Consider the following 18,663-nt stretch of genomic DNA (forward strand, 5'->3'; position numbering starts at 1 on the left):
AGATGGGTATTTATAAATCAGTGGAGCAAGTAGATTCAATATAGTACTGTCTATATTCTGTAACGGGATGGGGAGCTGTGGGACTTTCCCTTCAAGGGGGTAATAATTTGAGAATTGCCAAGGATACTACCTGATTATAGCTTACTTAGTGCTTTGCTTCAGCAAATCTATCAGATTTGTGATCAAAGTCCTTTAGAATCTGAAAGCAACATATTTTAGATTTACTATAAGTTCCTCACTTTAGTTTGAAATGACAATGAAATTTATAATTTGTTTATAATAACAATAAAATAAATGCATATATAATTTATTTTAAAACCTCTTACTCAGATATCTTTAAATACCTTATTGAATAATACTCTTGGCTCAAATTTATTCATTTGTTTTAACAAAGACAGCAAGAAATTCTCTTTGAATTCATCTGTCTGCCTACGTTCTACAGAGCGATAGCATTTTGAGTTCTCAAGGCAAATAAATATGAACAGAGTAACTGTGAGACCTTAAAGATAACTTAGTCCTACTTTCTTTCTGTCTACCACACACCTAGAAAATTTTTCTTAATTATAAATAAAGAAATTGAAAGCCAAAGTGGTTACCATATTGAAGTCCTGTCAAGAGCAGGCCATGACTGGAGTCCCATTGTCCGGATCATCCCTTTGTAATTAAATTGAAGTTTATTATTTTCTGAAGACTTTTATCAAGTTCCTGTAACTATGTCTAAAGCAGTTCATGCTATAATCTAAGTTGTTTACACTAATGCCCTAATGCATTGTCATTTTTCAATTAGATGATGTGATTGTGATTTATTGCTGAGTATTCTTCTTACTGTTTTATTATATAATGAAATTCTTAGAGAAAGCAAATCTTAAATCTTGCCTCTAATGTTGGATTCTAGGTGTTCCTGACAGTGATCCCTATTTGATCTTAAGTATTGGAGAGAACAGGGGACTGGTGAAGAATTCAAAGCCACTCCAGAGGCAGTGGGGAGATAACCTAAATTTTTATTCCCTTAAAATAATTTAGATCATCATAGATACACCGATATGTTTTATCAACCTGTAATTTAAGGATTTTTTTTAGTGTATTTGTTAATATCTCTTCTTGAAAAATAGTATTTTCCCAAGTAACCATCACTTAATCTTTGTTTTCCTCAAAATCCACATTAATTTTTTGTTACTGGTGCAGTTTATCTCTTGGAGTAATAACACTTTAGAATGACAATCTTGATTTTTCAGCTGATAAAGCAATTTGAAAAATAGAGAAATACTGTTTTTTCATCATCTTATTTTCTTTTAAAAAATTGTGTTCCTTTTGTCTGCAGTTGGTAGCAAATGGATAATGCAGCACAAAGCCATTGAGATTCTGCAGTGTATTAATGTAAAAATGTATCCTTGCAGAAGAATTTATCTAAACATCAGTATGTATTTTCTACCAACTCTAAATATTGAAATACAAGTACCTACATCTTTTATTAATAAAATTTATTTGAACCTGTGGTTCTTACGGTTTAGTATTCTGAGCATTTATGAACCTGATGATAAGGTTCAAATCTAACAAAAAGTGACACCAGTAAAATTATTAGGTTTTGTTTTCTTTTTTTGTTGTTTGTTTCTTAATCTCTTGATTGTATTGGGGGAAGAAAAAATCTGATATTGTTAGGTTAGATACTGAATCACTTGATGGGGATAGTCCACTATCCTTGCCTTTTCTAAATGTAACTCCAGATCACAAGACTCAGCATAATTTATCCCTTTGTACTTTTTTAAACTTAGAGAAACTTCTCTATCATTTTTAACAGGACATTTATAGTACCAAAATAAAGTGAGACTTTGAGCTATTTCTGTAAGGGCTCTAAAATTAAGTCAGAGAAGAAAGCAAATAGTTGAGATGCTCTCTAGTGTGCAAAAATGAGTCATTTTGATAGTTGTGCTGGTGAACTCCGATTTCCTTCACTTCTGAGGCCAAGAGGGAATATTTCAAAATTTAGATGTTTAATATTACTTAAAATGTTAAATTTGAGCGTTCTTCGGTTATTTTCATGTGAATGTATTTTTAACTTGATAAATAGTGCAAATATGTGGTAAAAATTTATAATTTTTTCTGTGACCTGAATTAAAATAATAAATATATACTGAAGAGTTTGTTCCAGGAGTATAATACAAGTAATACACTTCATGTTCCTAAATTAGAAATATGTTATAAAGAAGATTTGCCTGCTTATGAATAGCTCAAACATATGTCAGGATGCCTTCTTTCATTCATAATTAGCTTTATATATAAAAGTGACTTCTTTTTATTTTAATGATTTGGGCTTGAAAAGTAAAGATAAAAAAAACAAACTCATAAACAAATGTAAAAAATACTTCTGAGCTAACTATATTTCTTTTGTCTTTTTGATACACTTTCACCTCCACTGAAATGATTTTTATATTCAATTTCAGTGATACAACATTGGAACTTAGTGTTATGCCAAAAGATGAAGATATTCTCCAAGTGGTAAGTTTTATTTACTCAAATATGCATTGTTCTGTAGTCTCGAATGTTAATAAAGATCCTTTAAAGATGGAGGGGGACTGAATATAAGATTCTAGGGGAAAAAAAACCCCGCTGGTTCATTTAGCAGAATCTGGGATTCTTGACATTTTACCAAAAGACAAGTAAACAAACAAAAAAACTATTTGTCAGTTTTTACAATTAAGTGACATAAGAGTATTTTATGGATTTGACAGTGAACTTCTGTTGTTGCCATTTGGAATGAGATTCCTAAAGAGTTTGCCCCAATGTTGCATCCTAGGTAGTCCTTTGGCCAGAAGCCAAAGCTCAGGGTACAAGGGTATATCCCCAGAAATTAGAATCTTTTTTTTTTTTCTTATGAGAACAGAAATTTTATGAAAGCTGTTTCTTAATTTTTCAGTATGTATGACTGTAAATTAACCCACCAAGCAGTTTTGGAACAGTATCAATTCATTCTATTAGAAGTAAGGTTCACAGTGAATGGAGTCTATACCTTAAGGGAGAAATATGTCAGGGTCTTCAAGAGGAGATGAAACTATATTGAAGACTTAATAAAAATTAAGCATTTAGCTTAAATTTTCCCCTCATTTTTAGAGAGAAAATGAACAGAATCCTTAACTCCTTTGTTTAGCTTAAACATTGCTGAAAGTAAAAAGACAGTAACATACATAAATTTCATTCAAGAAAATAGTACTTTTCCTCAGTTGACATTGTAGTTCAGTAGAATCAGACAGCATGAGCAAAACTTTTCAAGTAACACATGAAAGCTGACCACTCGATCTAAGAAATGGCAATGGCCACTGAAAGTTGTGTTTTTTTAAATTCTTTTTAGCAAATAATTGTTCTGTTTTGTTTTTTAATTCGAGTACAACAGGAAACTCATGGAATCTTTGTGATGGGAATGGAAATGGTAATCATGTTTTTCATTTGTAAGGCATTAGTTTGAATTTAATTCAACATAAGTCCTAAGTAATCTTCTGTAAACATTTTTTTCACAGAAATATCACTAAAGCTGATCCTTATGATTCAGTGTATTCATATAAAGTATAATTAACTGAAATCCATGGAGATCCACCTTGTGTTTTCAAAGCATGTGGATTTTATTTAGGAATGGCTTTTTAGTGCTAACAGATTACCCTTCTTAAGTACACAGTTGTTTTGTCATTGGGGCATCTCAACAAGGAAGGTGCAACTCTCCAGGGTAGTTTTCCTAGGCAGAGAGAGCTAGTTGTAGAGTACCTGCTCTGATAATTCAGCGGTTGCCATCACAGCCGGCTGTGTGGTTGATGAAGAGTAGTGGCCCTGGAAGCAATCATTGTCTCATTTCATGATCAGTGGGAAAGAAGGTTAATTCGTCTGTCATGTTATAGTTTAGTTATGATACATATATTTAAAACAAAGGCAAAATACAAAGTGTTGCAAACACAGGAAAAAATTGGCTCACTTGAGTGGCATGAGCACACAGATCTTCAGAGTTCCTTAGTAAAGGGTTTTAGTAAAATTGTAACAAAATTCATTTTTCAAACATGTTATTTGAATTACTTTAATCTTAAGAGATTACCAGCATATATGCCCTTAATGATAAAAGAAAACCTCGCTTTTAAACCCAGCCTTCATTCATATTTGAACGCACTATAATTTATGAGACAATCAAAGGAGTGTATATAATTAATGCCTACTATGCATTGTTCCTAAAGGACATTAGGACCTGGCAAGTTCTTTTCTGCATCAGTGTTTTTAGCTGGTTCATCTATGAGTGTCATTTCTTAAAGCTATTATAAAACGCAAAGAGAATGTGGGAATTCAAAAACCATATGCAGAAATTCTTCACTCTAACAGACTCTAGGGTTAAAATGTTCTGTAAGGGCCTTAAGTATTTATGTTGGTCTGTTACGCATAGTATGTGCTTTTAAAGACATATACTGTGAGGTTGAATATTCATTGTAAAGAAAAAGTAAACATGATCATTTGTACAGCCATTGTAAAAATTATTTACCCAAGTGGAAGCTTCTCGTAGTTTGTATGTGTTTAGTCTGGGCAATGGCAGGACGGTGTGTCCATGGACTTTTCTTTTCCTGAGTGATGTGTGCACCAGACTGTTCTAGAGGTGCTCAGCTCATCCTTGAGAGGTGACATGGAGAATTTAATTTGGTTTAAAGTTTGACTCATGTAAGGATAAGTATATAATAATAAATTTCTAATTACAGATGATAGTGATAAAATATTAAAAAACATGAAGTAAAATTAAGAATAATTCATTATGGTACTAAACTAGTGCTGGTAACAGTGCTCCTGTACTTGGCAGCTTCATTTGCTAAACCAACATATATTTTCTAGATTAACAATGTGAGTAGTATTACATTCATTTTTAGTCATTTTTGACAGTATTTTATAACAATATTTTAGACTCTGATATCTTAGTTTCATGTTTTTAAGGTATTATTACAAAAGAAAAAACACTTTCTATTCCATTTTCAAAGAAACAGAATGGTTTCCTCACCCTTTCAAATGTTGGCTGTGCATGAATGAAATAGCCACCATCTTGGGGCACCTGGGTGGCTCAGGGGGTTAAGCGTCTGCCTTCGGCTCAGGTCATGATCTCAGGGTCCTGGAATTGAGTCCCATGTCAGGCTCCCTGCTCAGCGGGGAGTCTGCTTCTCCCTTTGCCCCTCTCCCCGCCTCCCTCATGCTCTCTCTCTCACTCTCTCTCTGTCTGAAGTAAATAAATAAATAAAATCTTTAAAAAAATTAGCCACCACCCATCAAGTCACCCAAAGAGCGATGCTGACTAAAGAAAACCCTTCCTCGAATGGGCTCACGATAGAAGTAGACATGGCCGTTCTTTTTAGTGGATGCATCACGATATTTTGTTAAGCAACTGGCTCAGTGGACTCAAACTTGAATTTTCAGTTGATGAGTTCTGAGAGCTGTAGAGATTGTTGGGTGTGTCTAGTGTTTGGCCAGGGCACTCTGCGCCTACTTGGTGCTGTTCTGTGTCAAACACAGCAAAGCTAAACAGCTTTTCTAGGATGACAGGGAAGAAGGCAGTGGCACCTGGACTTGACCCGAGGTGGGTCTGAGACTAAAGCCTGTACGTTGAACTAGACCACAGTCCTTTACTGTCATCGGGTGTAGATGAGGAGTTAAGTGCCTTAGCACAGTCACCCTGTTAGTCAGAGATGTTGTTCTAACTCATCTCTGGACTCTGAGTCCAGTGCTCTGCCACTCTGTAGATGTTATATAAATTGGAAAATGTAATTTGATCAAAGTTTTTCTTTAGATTTATTAGAATTACTTTCAAAATAATTATTTAATATGTTCCATAATCAGTATAATACTGTATTTAAAATTAGGTAGCCATTTGCCAAGTGTGCATGAAGGTGATCCTGCCTAGAGTAGGGAAGCAAGAGTAGGAATTCTGGAGGGCTCTTTCATATTTTGCGAGTTTGCATTTACTTTGTTCTTTTTCAAAATCGATTTTTAAATAATTATAAGAATAGTTACTGCTTGATAGAAAAGTTACAAATAATTTAGAAAGCTATAAAGTAGGCATACCATCCCCTTTTCCCACACCCCTCTGTGTCATGTTTGGCATGTATTTTATTATACAGACAGACATGTAATTATTTTTTATTTTATCATAAGTAATGGTATTAAATTAATAGATCAGCCTGTTAAAGGTGAAATGGTAGGGAGAAATTTCAATCTTACCAACTTAGTTATTCTGCAGGGTCTTTTTTGTGCGGTTTTTTGTTTGTTTTTACCCTTTATTAGACAATAATTATGTAATAATAACAGTATTATAGTAGTAATAGGCATGGTAATCGTGATTTTGATGCAACTCTACTAAAACTAAACTGGAAGATTTTTTTAGGATTAAGTTACTGTTAGATACTATACCTATAATCAAGATCCAGACTGTTAATGTTAAATTTTATTTAATATGCTCTTTAAAATTTTAACTGCAAATGCAGAATTCTTTTTTTTTTTTTTTTTTGTCTTTTAGAAAGAAAGTATGTGAGCAGGAGGCGGGGGGGGGGGGGGCGGGGCAGAGGGAGAGAGTGAATCTTAAGCAGGCTCCACAGCCAGCGGAGCCTCACCTGGGACTCCATCTCACCATTCTGAGATGATGACCTGAGCCGAAATCAAGAGTCAGACTTATTTTTTTTTAAAGATTTTATTTATTTTTAGAGAGAGCGAGCAAGAGCAGGGGGGAGGTACAGAGGGAGAGAGAGATTCTCAAGCAGACTCTGCGCTGAGTGCAGAGCCCAACTCAGGGCTCGATCTCACGACTCCAGACGAAACCAAGAGTCGGTCTCCCAACCGACTACACCACCCAGGTGCCCTGAGAATGAGGAATTTTTAAATAATTAGATAAACAAGCTTTTTTAGTGTTCATGAACTGTGAGAATATGTAAGGAAATTCAGTAATGCTCTTGAATGAATTATGAATTCATGTTTTATTCATCTCAATTATATCTGCTTACGTTAGACAATAATACTGTCTGCGTAGGATATTCTGTTTAGTCTGCTGTTAATGCATGGGCCATGTGTATGTGTGTATGTGAGCACCCACTGGGCATAACTTTACTCAGAAGTGGGGTCCCACGAATATAGGCTATTTAGTATTTAGAGCTGTTACATAGGGATCTTAGAGATGTTTGAAGTATGTCAGATATTTTTTCAAGTTTTTCATAGTTCCTGTCATACATATACTTTTATTATCCCCAAATTTGAATAAAAGAGGTATCTCTAAATTATTAGTTCTAAAACAGTACTTCCCAGCAGAAATTTCTAGTTGTATTAAAATCCCTTCGGAAAAAAATGGGTTCTATGGCCGAATAAGCTTGTCATTTCCTTTTGAATCTTAACAACCGACATGAATGTAGTAGAGGTTTTGAGAAGTCAAGAAGCCTGCCAATCAGTTCTTCGCTACATCATTGAGCATAGAGAATGCTCTCTTCCTCCTCCCTTTTGGGTGATGCTTAATAAAACTGCACAAACACACTGTGGGAAATGCTGTACCAGAGTGTTCACTCATCCAGACACAATTTTCCTGCTGTGGAAAAGTCTTGGTGTGAATACAATCAGCATCAAAAAGATAGTCTTGTTATGTCAGTGGCATGGAACCCAACATGTATATTTTGACTGACTGTATTCATGCCTTAAAAATATTATGGCATGCATGTTTTCTTTTGTCTACTCATTCAGCTTTTCCACTGCATTCTGGCTTATGTTTTATAGTATTCAGTATAAGTTTTAAAGAATTCCTCTGGAAGTAGCATGTTTATGTCCATTCAGTCATCATTTTCTTAAGCCAGTAACACAGGACAAAAGGTACAGGAAAAGATCTTAATTTTTGAGTGAAACATAGTTAATCAAACAGTCATCCTTTCTCTCCAAATCATAGTGTAAAGACAGTTCCAGTCAGCTGACAGCTTGTGGTTGTGCTCTGATTTACAGGGGAAGGAGGAGGTTGTACTATTTTAAATGCATAATAGAGCATTCGGTTCGTCATCTGGAAGCAGAGATGGAAGAAGCTCAGGGGAAATGAGAGACATCAATGTTGCTCTTGTGGAAGGGAAGCTTTGGGGCACATCATCAGACAGCAGTGCAGAGTGAAGAAAATAGCCATTAGGAAAGCCTGTCACCAGATGTATTTTGCTTTCAGAAATGGCAGACACCCCAAATAAGAACCAGATAAAAGCCCGAGAAAAAGATGCTCAGAAGGATACTGAAGTTATTCTTTCTGCTCCACTGCCCTTTACTTCTCTTGGTACCTTCCAGAGAAATCAGTATAGATGTATTTTTAGCTTGCTGTTTCCAGCATCAATATGACAACATGATTCTGTCTTTATATCAGTAAGCAGCTTCTACTATGTTTTCCTATTTTCTGCTAGCTACAGTTTACAAAGGATGTCACAGCTCTGGTAAGAAATGCACAGAAGCCATTTCCTTGCTTTTTAAGTTCTGTTCTATAGAGATTTGTAATAAGCCAACCTATTAAAACTGTAAGTTTGCTTAGAGAAACCCCTCCATAGTGTGATGTTAATCTTACTAATTAGCAGACTGTGTTTGTGATATCTGATTTTCTTTATTTTTGGTTCTTACGTTTGGTTTCTTTTGAATCCTGTGCATAACTGGTGTTAAAACATAACATCTACCTGTATGTGGATTTTTTTTTTCTTAAGTATCTCCCCCTCTCTCTTTCCCTGGTATTTTGCTGTTATGTTGTGGCTGCACTTGAGCTTTGCAGGCTCTCTAATGCAAAGACAGGATATGATGATAGATGTGAATTAAGCTTGTTTTGATTAAGGGAGGATATGTAACATGATACCACACCTCACTGTCTCAGATGCTGACATTGTCCTCAGTTACTATCAATTAGTTCTGTTTTATTGCGTCTTTGTCTTTAATTTCAGTTATTTTGAAGTTTTGAAATACATTGCTAGATAGTTTCATAAATAATGGACAAAAAAGAATTTGAGCCGCATGCCTGCCTGTTAGTTATAGAGAAATGTCTCCTCCTAATAAGTAAAAGAGACCAAATAAATTTGTGCAATATAATTTTGCATTAGGTTAAAATAAAAAATAAAAATTATATACAGAAAGATGAATTACTTTTTTCATATTTTTATGCCTTTAATTTTCATGCTCAATTTAAGCATGCATGTTTTCTCTTATTTTTAAATATTAAAATATTTAGCATGGTTTAGGACTTAATTCATCAAAATGGCTTAGTTTTAAGGACTCAGTAATCATTAATTGATTAGACACTGCTCAATATGTCACATTTAATTTATGCCAGCAGTAGTGCTTGCAGTAAAAATGTATTTGGTTAAGATTTTTAATATCTTCACCTTCACTCTGGCAGAAGATCAAAATGTTCTTTTGCTGGGATTTATCAGGCAGCCATTTACCTGTCAAATGGTGAAAGATCATAAAACTTGAATGGGGAAGATTTTAGAAGCCACAAGGCTATCTCTAATTGGCTGGGGGAAAAACTGGTGTGTTTCAGTCCTTTGAGAAAACAGGCAGTTGTAATTTATTTCTGTTGCAAATTCTACAATGTATTTGATTTCTGAAAGACTAGCCCTTTTCTAAACTGTGGAGCATCCTTATGTTGTGTTTGCATGCTTGCTTTAGCGAATGTCGTTTAGGAATCAGGTTGGGCACAGTAAAAAAAAACAGCAGTCCATTGCAAGAATGGAAATTGTTGTTCTTCTTATGACTCTCAAATGACACTTTTTTTCTCCTTTCCACGTAGGCGTATTCTCAAGATGCCTACCTGAAAGGCAACGAAGCCTACAGTGGCAATGCCCGCAATATCCCTGAACCTCCACCAATTTGCTACCCCTGGCTGCCATCTGCCCCTTCAGCCATGGCACAGCCAGTTGAAATATCTCCTCCAGATTCATCATCGAGCAAACAGCAAACCAGTACCCCAGTCCTGACGCAACCTGGCAGGGCCTATAGAATGGAAATCCAAGTGCCTCCGTCACCAACAGATGTTGCAAAGTCCAACACGGCAGTGTGTGTTTGCAATGAAAGTGTAAGGACTGTCATTGTACCTTCTGAGAAGGTTGTAGATTTGTTAACTAATAGAAACAACCATACAGTTCCTTCACATAGAACCGAAGAGGTGAGGTATGGCATCAACGAGCAGACCTCTTTGAAAACAGTGTCAAGAACCACACCACCATCATCCTCGATTCCCGCTGCCCATCTAATTCATCAGACTGCAGGCTCCAGGTCATTGGAACCTTCGGGAATTTTACTTAAATCTGGCAATTACAGTGGACATTCGGAGGGAATCTCAAGCAGTAGACCGCAGGCTGTGGATTCGCCTTCTGTATCTGTTAATCACTATTCTCCGAATTCCCATCAGCACATAGACTGGAAAAACTATAAAACTTACAAAGAGTATATTGATAACAGACGATTGCACATAGGTTGTCGGACAATTCAAGAAAGACTAGATAGTTTAAGAGCAGCATCTCAGAGCACAACAGATTATAACCAGGTTGTACCAACCCGCCCTACTTTGCAGGTACGACGTCGAAGCACCTCTCACGATCGAGTGCCCCAGTCTGTTCAGATCCGGCAGCGCAGTGTGTCCCAGGAGAGACTGGAGGATTCTGTGTTAACGAAGTATTGTCCACGAAGTGCATCTCAAGGAGCACTGACCTCTCCACCTGTTAGTTTTAGCAATCATAGAACTCGTTCCTGGGATTATATCGAGGGACAAGGTGAAACCTTAGAAAACGTCAGTTCTGAGAGTCAAATACCCGATTCAAATGGAGAACGAAAGCAGACCTACAAGTGGAGTGGATTTACTGAACAGGATGATAGACGAGGGATTTATGAAAGACCTAGGCAGCAAGAAATTCACAAGTCTTTTCGGGGTTCAAATTTTACCGTGGCTCCGAGCGTTAATTCTGATAATAGGCGAGTGCCCGGCAGAGGAGTGGGGTCTGTGTCTCAGTTTAAAAAAGTGCCACCAGAGCTAAAAACACTGCAGTCCAGCAGAAACTTTCCAACCACTTGTGGAATGTCACTGCCTCGAGGTGTTTCGCAAGACAGGTCACCTCTTGTGAAAGTCCGAAGTAATTCTCTGAAAGCGCCTTCTACACATGTCACAAAACCATCATTTAGCCAGAACTCATTTGTTTCTGTCAAAGACCAAAGACCAGTAAATCACTTGCATCAAAACAGCCTATTGAATCAGCAGACATGGCTAAGAACCGAAAGTGCCCCTGATCACCAGGTGGAGACTGGGAAACCCCCCACTTTATCTGGAGCTCCTGTCAAGCCTGGCCCTCAGACAACTGACAGCTCTGGCGCTTCGGATTTAGAATTATCCGTCACTCAGAGAAATCACGACTTAAATCTACGAGAGACTGAAATTCAGGAGTCAGATACTTTAGATAATAGAGAAACTGTCGTCCTAAGAGAAAAACCTCCATCCGGTCGCCAGACGCCACAGCCTTTAAGGCATCAGTCTTACATCTTGGCCGTAAATGACCAGGAGACCGGATCAGACACCACCTGCTGGCTGCCCAATGATGCGCGCCGAGAGGTCCATATAAAACGGATGGAGGAACGGAAGGCCTCGAGTACCAGTCCACCTGGGGATTCCTTGGCATCCATCCCCTTTATAGGTGAGCTCATGTGTCGTCAGTGGCTACTGTGTCAAATATGTTACAAATCTTTCCAGTAAGGTATTATTTTTAGTGGCAACAGGCACAAAAATTTTATACTGATTTTAAAACATTTGTCCTCAATTTCCTGAACTGGGCTAAATAAAGCCAGAGCCGTAAGCTTTTACCCTCAAAGATTATTTCAAGTGACAGTTTTCCTTTTTTATTTTAATGTTAGGTACTCAATGCCTTTCTTTTCTTTTCTTTTTTTTGGATGAAACAAATTTCCACTGTCTGGGGCCAAGGGACCCAGCAAACCAAATGGTACCTAGTTGATTATCCATCTGAATCAAAAGCCAAATAGAACAGTTTTAATAATTAGTAATCGGCCTTTTATTTAAACAGTGCTTTTGACTTTATTATTTCTTGTTTCTTTGGGCTGAATGAATAGACCTCTTCATTGTCAAGTTTTACTTTGTCTTAGAGTAAATCTTGGGATAGAGTTGGAAAAATCACTCAAATTACAAGCTTGTGGCCCAGAACAGCTGGTATATTTCCTGAGGCCTGAGACTGCTCCCACACACCCCAGGTGTATTCTCCACAACCGGCCAGTGTGGTGGTTTAAAAATGGGAATCAGATCATGCCGCTCCTCTGACCAGACCCTCTGTTTACTTTCTCCGTTACCCAGAATAGAATCCCAAATGCTGCCGTGGCCTGCGGGGCCCTCCATGAACTATGCCCCCCCAACCCCGCTGCACCTCTCTGAGCCCATCCCCTGTCTTCCGTGTTTGTGCATCCCGTCTTCAGCCCATCTTCAGCCGCCCTGGCCTGCTTGCACCTGTGGAGCCTGCCAAGCATGCTTCGGGGCCCTGGTACTGCCAGTTCCCAGCCCTGGAACACATTCCACAGAGTCACAAGACTCTCCCTCGGGCCATTTGGGTCTGTGCTCAAGTATTGCCTTATCAAGGCGGCCTTTCCTCACCAGCCTATCTACAGTAGGTACCCCACACACATGCATGGCACCTGACATTCTCTGTCCCTTTCAGCCACTTTATTTCTCTTCATATCACTTGTTTCCGCTCGACGTGTTTTATATTTTTTATTACACATTTCTCTGCAGAGCTAAAATATAAGTTGCACGAGAGCCAGGCTTTTAGATCTTTTGTCCACTTCGGTAACCTTAATACCTAGACCACTGCCTGGCATATAGAAGGCACTCAGTAAATATTGCAGTAAATATTGGTTGAAATGATAGGCTAATGATAATTTTTGAGATGATGGTTAAGTGTCTAGCAAAATCAAAAGTTCTCATCATAGTTACTCTGCAGCTCCAAAACATAATCCGCTCACAGGATTATCGTATGTGTCCTTAGTTTTGCCTTTATTTAATAATGAGAAGTTTAAGCTGTAGAGGGGTTAAATAACTTCCCTAAAGTGACACAGTTAATAGACAGTAGAGACTGACACTTCGCCCGCTGATTCAGCCTCCTCCCGGAGCACAGCTCTGGAGGGCACCATGAATATAGATGCATTGTGAAGATCACCCCCTGGAGTTGTGGGATGCAGGGGCCTTCTCTTGAGGCCAAGGCCGTACTCATCCTCACCCTGTTACCCCATGAGTTCATGCAGAGTTCTCCATAATTTTATAGTCTAGTGTGCCTCTCTTTGAGCAACATTTCAAGGTTTTTCTTTCCTAGAGAAATTTTCTAAATCTACTGAGCTATTGGGCTGTCAGGCAACACTATCAGAGTCAGCTTTTGAGAAAGTTCTATGTAACTTACGTTTTTTATAAATATGATATATTCAAGTTGTAAACATTTGTGGGGAATCTCAACCTAAATTGTACTCATATTTATCTCCATACCCTTAAATCCAAGCTCAGAGAGTAGAACTTTGCCATAAATGGAATCTTATACATCATCTAGATATTTTATAGAAAGTAACTGAGGACTAATGATTGTTCTGTGATTTTTTTAAACATAAAAGTCCCTACAACCTGTGACTGTATTTGATAAGCCTCTGAGATCTTGCCAGAATAATGGCATCATATTTTCTTCCTGCCTAATAAGAGCAATATAATCAGATTATATTGGAGTAATAAAGTGCTAACTATATCTGTTAATATTTCTTCCTAGTTATCTGTCTATCCTTTGAATAGATCAATAAGTCAATCATTACTAAAGAGAGAACATTAGCTAAAGTATAAAATAAAAATGTATCTAATTCTGTATCCATATAGATTTAGAGAAATGACTAAACTATTTTGTTTATTCACTAAAAATGAAAATGCTCACTTCCTAGTTCTGATCAGATTCTACATTAAGTACTTCTCAGGACAATTTCGTATATACCTCCTAAAACCTTAATATATAGCATGTAATTACTGTGGTATGTCAGTTATACCATTACCAGTGGAATAGGGCAGGATAAAAACCTGAAATATAAACACAGAATTTTTTCACTCTGTTACCATATGTAAACATTGTCCATTGATGTAAGCATTCTTAAAAGTTTCTAGGCCCTCAGGTGGAATAATGCCATGCCTCCTGAGTTATTACAGCATTTTAATGGCTCTTATAAAATTGTATGCCATTTGAAGTAAAGGCATTGGAAAGAATTTTAGTATACTTGCCTTTTTACTGTGAAAATCTTTTAGCTCTTTGATTAACTAAAATCCTTTAACCTTGAAGTCCAAAAAATACTTATTAGACACTGTGTTGTTGAATATGTGTAAACAACCAGTCAATAAAAGAACTTTAGATTTCATTAAGTATAAGTTCCATAATTTAATCAATATTGAAATCCTTTTATTATTGAGCTTCAAAGTGTTCTCTGACCCGTAGGTGTTTCTCTTTCCAGTCTATTTTTTAAATTTTATATATATATATGAAATTTAATTATATATATATAACATATATATATAAAAGTGGGATAAACATCAGCATTGAAATGGAGTAAAAGAGACTATTTGCAGTGTTTCCCGGTGTATTTTCTAGGAACATTAATTCCATTTGATTAAGGAGAAAAAAAATCAGTGATCAAGTAAATTGAGAAATGCTGGACTTAAATAAATAAGTTTTGTTTGTCTTTACCAAGGGACTCTTAGAATCATTAACATGCTACTAGATATTTTGTAGGTTTATTTTCTTTTTCTTTTTTTTAATTTAAATTTTTTAAAAAATTTTATTGTGTTATGTTAATCCCCATACATTACATCATTAGTTTTTGATGTAGTGTTCCATGATTCATTGTTTGCATTCAGTACGTGCCCTCTTTAATACCCATCACCAGGCTAACCCATCTCCCCACCCCCCCTCCTGTCTAGAACCCTCAGTTTGTTTCTCGGAGTCTATAGTCTCTCATGGTTCATCTCCCCCTCGGATTTCCCCCCCCCTTCATTTTTCCCTTCCTACTATCTTTTTTTTTTTTTTTTAACATATAATGTATTATTTGTTTCAGAGGTACGGGTCTGTGATTCATCAGTCTTACACAATTCACAGCACTCACCATAGCACATACCCTCCCCAGTGTCTATCACCCAGCCACCCCATCCCTCCCACCCCCCACCACTCCAGTAACCCTCAGTTTGTTTCCTGAGGTTAAGAATTCCTCATATCAGTGAGATCATATGATACATGTCTTTCTCTGATTGACTTCTCAGAAGTATTTGACCATGAATCCTTTTCTTAAGAGGATCTCTGTTTAATATATCATAAAACACACTTCAGAGAATATACTTTATGCTATCACATGGAACATTTAAATTAAAGGGAAAGAAATTAAGGTTGCTTTTGTATTATCACATTCCAGAATCTTATATTCCGTGATTTTAATAATTATTTTTTTGTCATTTGGAAACATTTTAGATTAATGCAGGAAAAAAAAAGAATTAAGTGCCTTGGCTTTATTCCCAAAACACCAGAGAATGGAGCCAATTCATTTGTTTAGTTATTTATAATACAGAGCAAATGGTATGTCTTACAGAAAGAAAATTTTCCAGCATTTTGTTACACATTTAATGTCTAATACTGCTTTTGGTTCACAAAGATTTAGAGAAATGAAGAAAATAAACCATTTTATTTGTTTTTAAATTAGGAGTATCAGTCATTGACAGTATTTTGTTTATCCCCCACAGGCAGTTTATAAAGCATCATAGTAAGTACTGAAAATAAATTTTTACTTCTTTTACGTGTAAACACAAAACACAAAATGAGTAATGAGTTCATAAGTAATTTGACATTTAGTAGCAGGATTTAAGATGTGTTCTACAATCTGAACTTCCTCCATTTCTTTTACTACTCTTAAAATTATTAATATAAAGAAACTATAGCTGTATCACCTATGCTCAGATTTCATTTCAAATTCATTTTCCTCCTTTTTTCTTGCCATATTTCTAATACTCCTTCTTGTTCTCACCCCAAAGTTGGCCCATATGCATGTACTTAGTCTTAGCCTATGTAAAATTGAATTAGATTGGTACAGTCTTATTGGTCCTGCCATTTTAAACCAACTTACAGGTTTTAAAGCTTGTGAGGTATATACCTAGATTACAGTGTCTGAAATTTACCCAACAGCAATGGGAGTGGGTGACGGTCCCCTTATTCCCAGCTTCTTCCTCTGGAGGCTCTAGTCTCCTAATGCCAGCTGTGATATTATAGGCGGTGCACTGAGTACTCGGCCCCTCTTTTATACTAATACGTACTGAGTCTTTCTACAAAGCAACTGATCTATAAAGACAAAAATTACTCTCATCATCTTACAGTCTTTTCCATATACCAGCATTCCCACAAGATGTGACTCCATTGGCACTTAAACTTAAAGATTTTTGCTTCTGTTGAGTAATGATGTGGAGTTCATTTTTAAATATAACAACAATGACAAAATCCCCAAACTTTTGTAGTATTTTATAACCTAACAAGTGTTTCATGTACCAATCCTCATAACAGCCTGGTAGGGAATTTAGGTCAGGAGTAAATAACCCACTTTATGGATAAGGAAAGTTAAGTCGTTTGCTCAGGGTCTCTCAGCAGGTAACTGACAGAGTTGATTATCTGCTGGCTCCGAATCTCATATTCTTTGGACAATGCCCCCAAAATGTGCTAAAGTTCAAATCCTGGCCTTTTACTCTTTTAAAGCTTAACCTAAAAAATAATTCTACATTCTTCTTAACTCAGACTTTCCAAGATTGAATTACCATCTTTTCAATAAATAAATGTTTGTGTTCCAAGTTGGTTCACAGTACTGTTCATCATGGAATAATTTTAGATGCCCATTTACCTTCTTTTGGTAGTAGCATTAGCTTTTAGCCTAAAGTATTTCAAATTTATCTACAGCACACCTTGTAGAATACTGATTAATTTAGGGGAAAAAATTTAACTTAGCACTGTGAAAACTACAGAATTATTTCCCTAAAGTTAGACTTTCTCGATTTTCAGCTAGTTCTTTAATGTTGAAAACAGATCTAATAGTAACTACACTCTCAGCTATATCTGGCAGTTTTTAAAATAAATCCAAACCTCAAAAGCCCCTTAACAAATCCCTGGTTTAGAAAAACCTACAGGTATTTTAAATTACTACACAAATGATAATTTTGCACCTTTAGTGGATTGATTATTGCAGGCCTCTTGATTAGAATTGACCTTTCTGGGGCGCCTGTGTGGCTCAGTGGTTAAGCATCTCCCTTCAGCTCAGGTCATGATCCCAGGGTCCTGGGATTGAGTCCCACATCGGGCTCCCTGCTCCGTGGGAAGCCTGCTTCTCCCTCTCCCACTCCCCCTGCTTGTGTTCCCTCTCTCACTGTATCTCTCTCTGTCAAATAAATAAATAAAATCTTTAAAAAAAAGAAAAGAATTGACCCTTCTCATCCAGATTCTGTACTTTATAGGTAACAAATTTAATATCCAGGAAAACTAAGTGACTAAGTGGTTCTCACATATTCGAACAAGACAGGACCCCCTGCTCATCTTCCCTATTCCTAATAGTTTGCTTATTTTCTGTGTGAAAATTAATCATTTGAAAGAAAAATTGGTGAAATTGGTGCCTCATGCTTATTGACTGTTTTTAAAGTCACTGTTGAATTTCTTGAAATGAATACTTCCAGCATTTGTCAGCTAGCAAGCGGGGTCCGTTTTCATACCCACGTGCCGCCCCCCCCCCCCCCCCCCAGCCCACAAAATCTTAAAACCTTGAGTTAACTCATCTCATCTCTGGGACTGCAGAAATTCAGCAAAGTAACTGGAACTGTTATCTGTGGTAAATCTAAAAGTAGTGCTCCCACTTGCCCTCTTTAAATGTAGAGCACCTGCTATGCGAATATGGTTAATGCTGTCTTGCCATCAGGCTAACTAGCCCCAGCGCTGACCACTTGACCACACACATTCCTGCTTCCAGTCCAGTTTCATCTCCCTCCTTCCTAGTATCTACTGTCACAACAGTTCCTCTTGGATTTACAGCCCCGTTCCCTTTACTTCAGCACCAACTGCCAATTGGTTATGGCAAGCAGGCATAGAGCATTCAAAATTCTCCTCACTTCCTAATCTTTTAAAAAATCATCTCTCTCCTAGGAAGATAGAGCATTGGATTTTTGGTGATGAAAATAACCAAATCTCAAAATGACTTTCACAAAGCCAAGTATTTACCTAAATGCATGTTATGGAGCTGATTAGTAAAGAAGCTTGGCCATAATAAGTCATATTATGATAATGAGTTGAATTATTATAAAAAATGGGGATGTTTGAACCAGGTGATGGTAGCCCTTACCAGTTTATATAAAAGTTAATAGGACCTACTGTTTCCAGAGCTCTGTTTATAATTAATGAAGAGTTTCAGTAAGTAGAGATCTGTCACTTGATGATCAGAGAGAAGCACATGTTAATATATTATTGGCTTATTTTTTAAGCATTCTTTCTAACCATACCTTTTAAATTTAAGGTATGTGGAGTTTCTTGAACGTGTCATCTTTATCAACCTCAAAAAACCTGGTGTTCAGTAACTGGTATTGATTGCTAT

The 18,663-nt window shown here is 36.8% G+C and overlaps 1 protein-coding gene across 1 annotated transcript in view; it reads left to right on the forward strand.

Moving 5' to 3' along the window:
* The window catches only part of ARHGAP21 (Rho GTPase activating protein 21), a 132,827-nt gene that overhangs the window by 84,997 nt on the left and 29,167 nt on the right, over positions 1-18,663 (forward strand). The window contains 2 exon segments of the mRNA XM_028114185.2: positions 2,442-2,496; positions 9,782-11,675. Of these exon segments, the coding sequence (XP_027969986.1) occupies positions 2,442-2,496; positions 9,782-11,675 (1,949 nt within the window).

This window comes from Eumetopias jubatus, unplaced genomic scaffold (assembly GCF_037043125.1).
Source record: "Eumetopias jubatus isolate StellerSeaLion01/CBP00866 unplaced genomic scaffold, mEumJub1_p1.0 scaffold_8, whole genome shotgun sequence".
Classification (NCBI taxonomy): domain Eukaryota; kingdom Metazoa; phylum Chordata; class Mammalia; order Carnivora; family Otariidae; genus Eumetopias; species Eumetopias jubatus.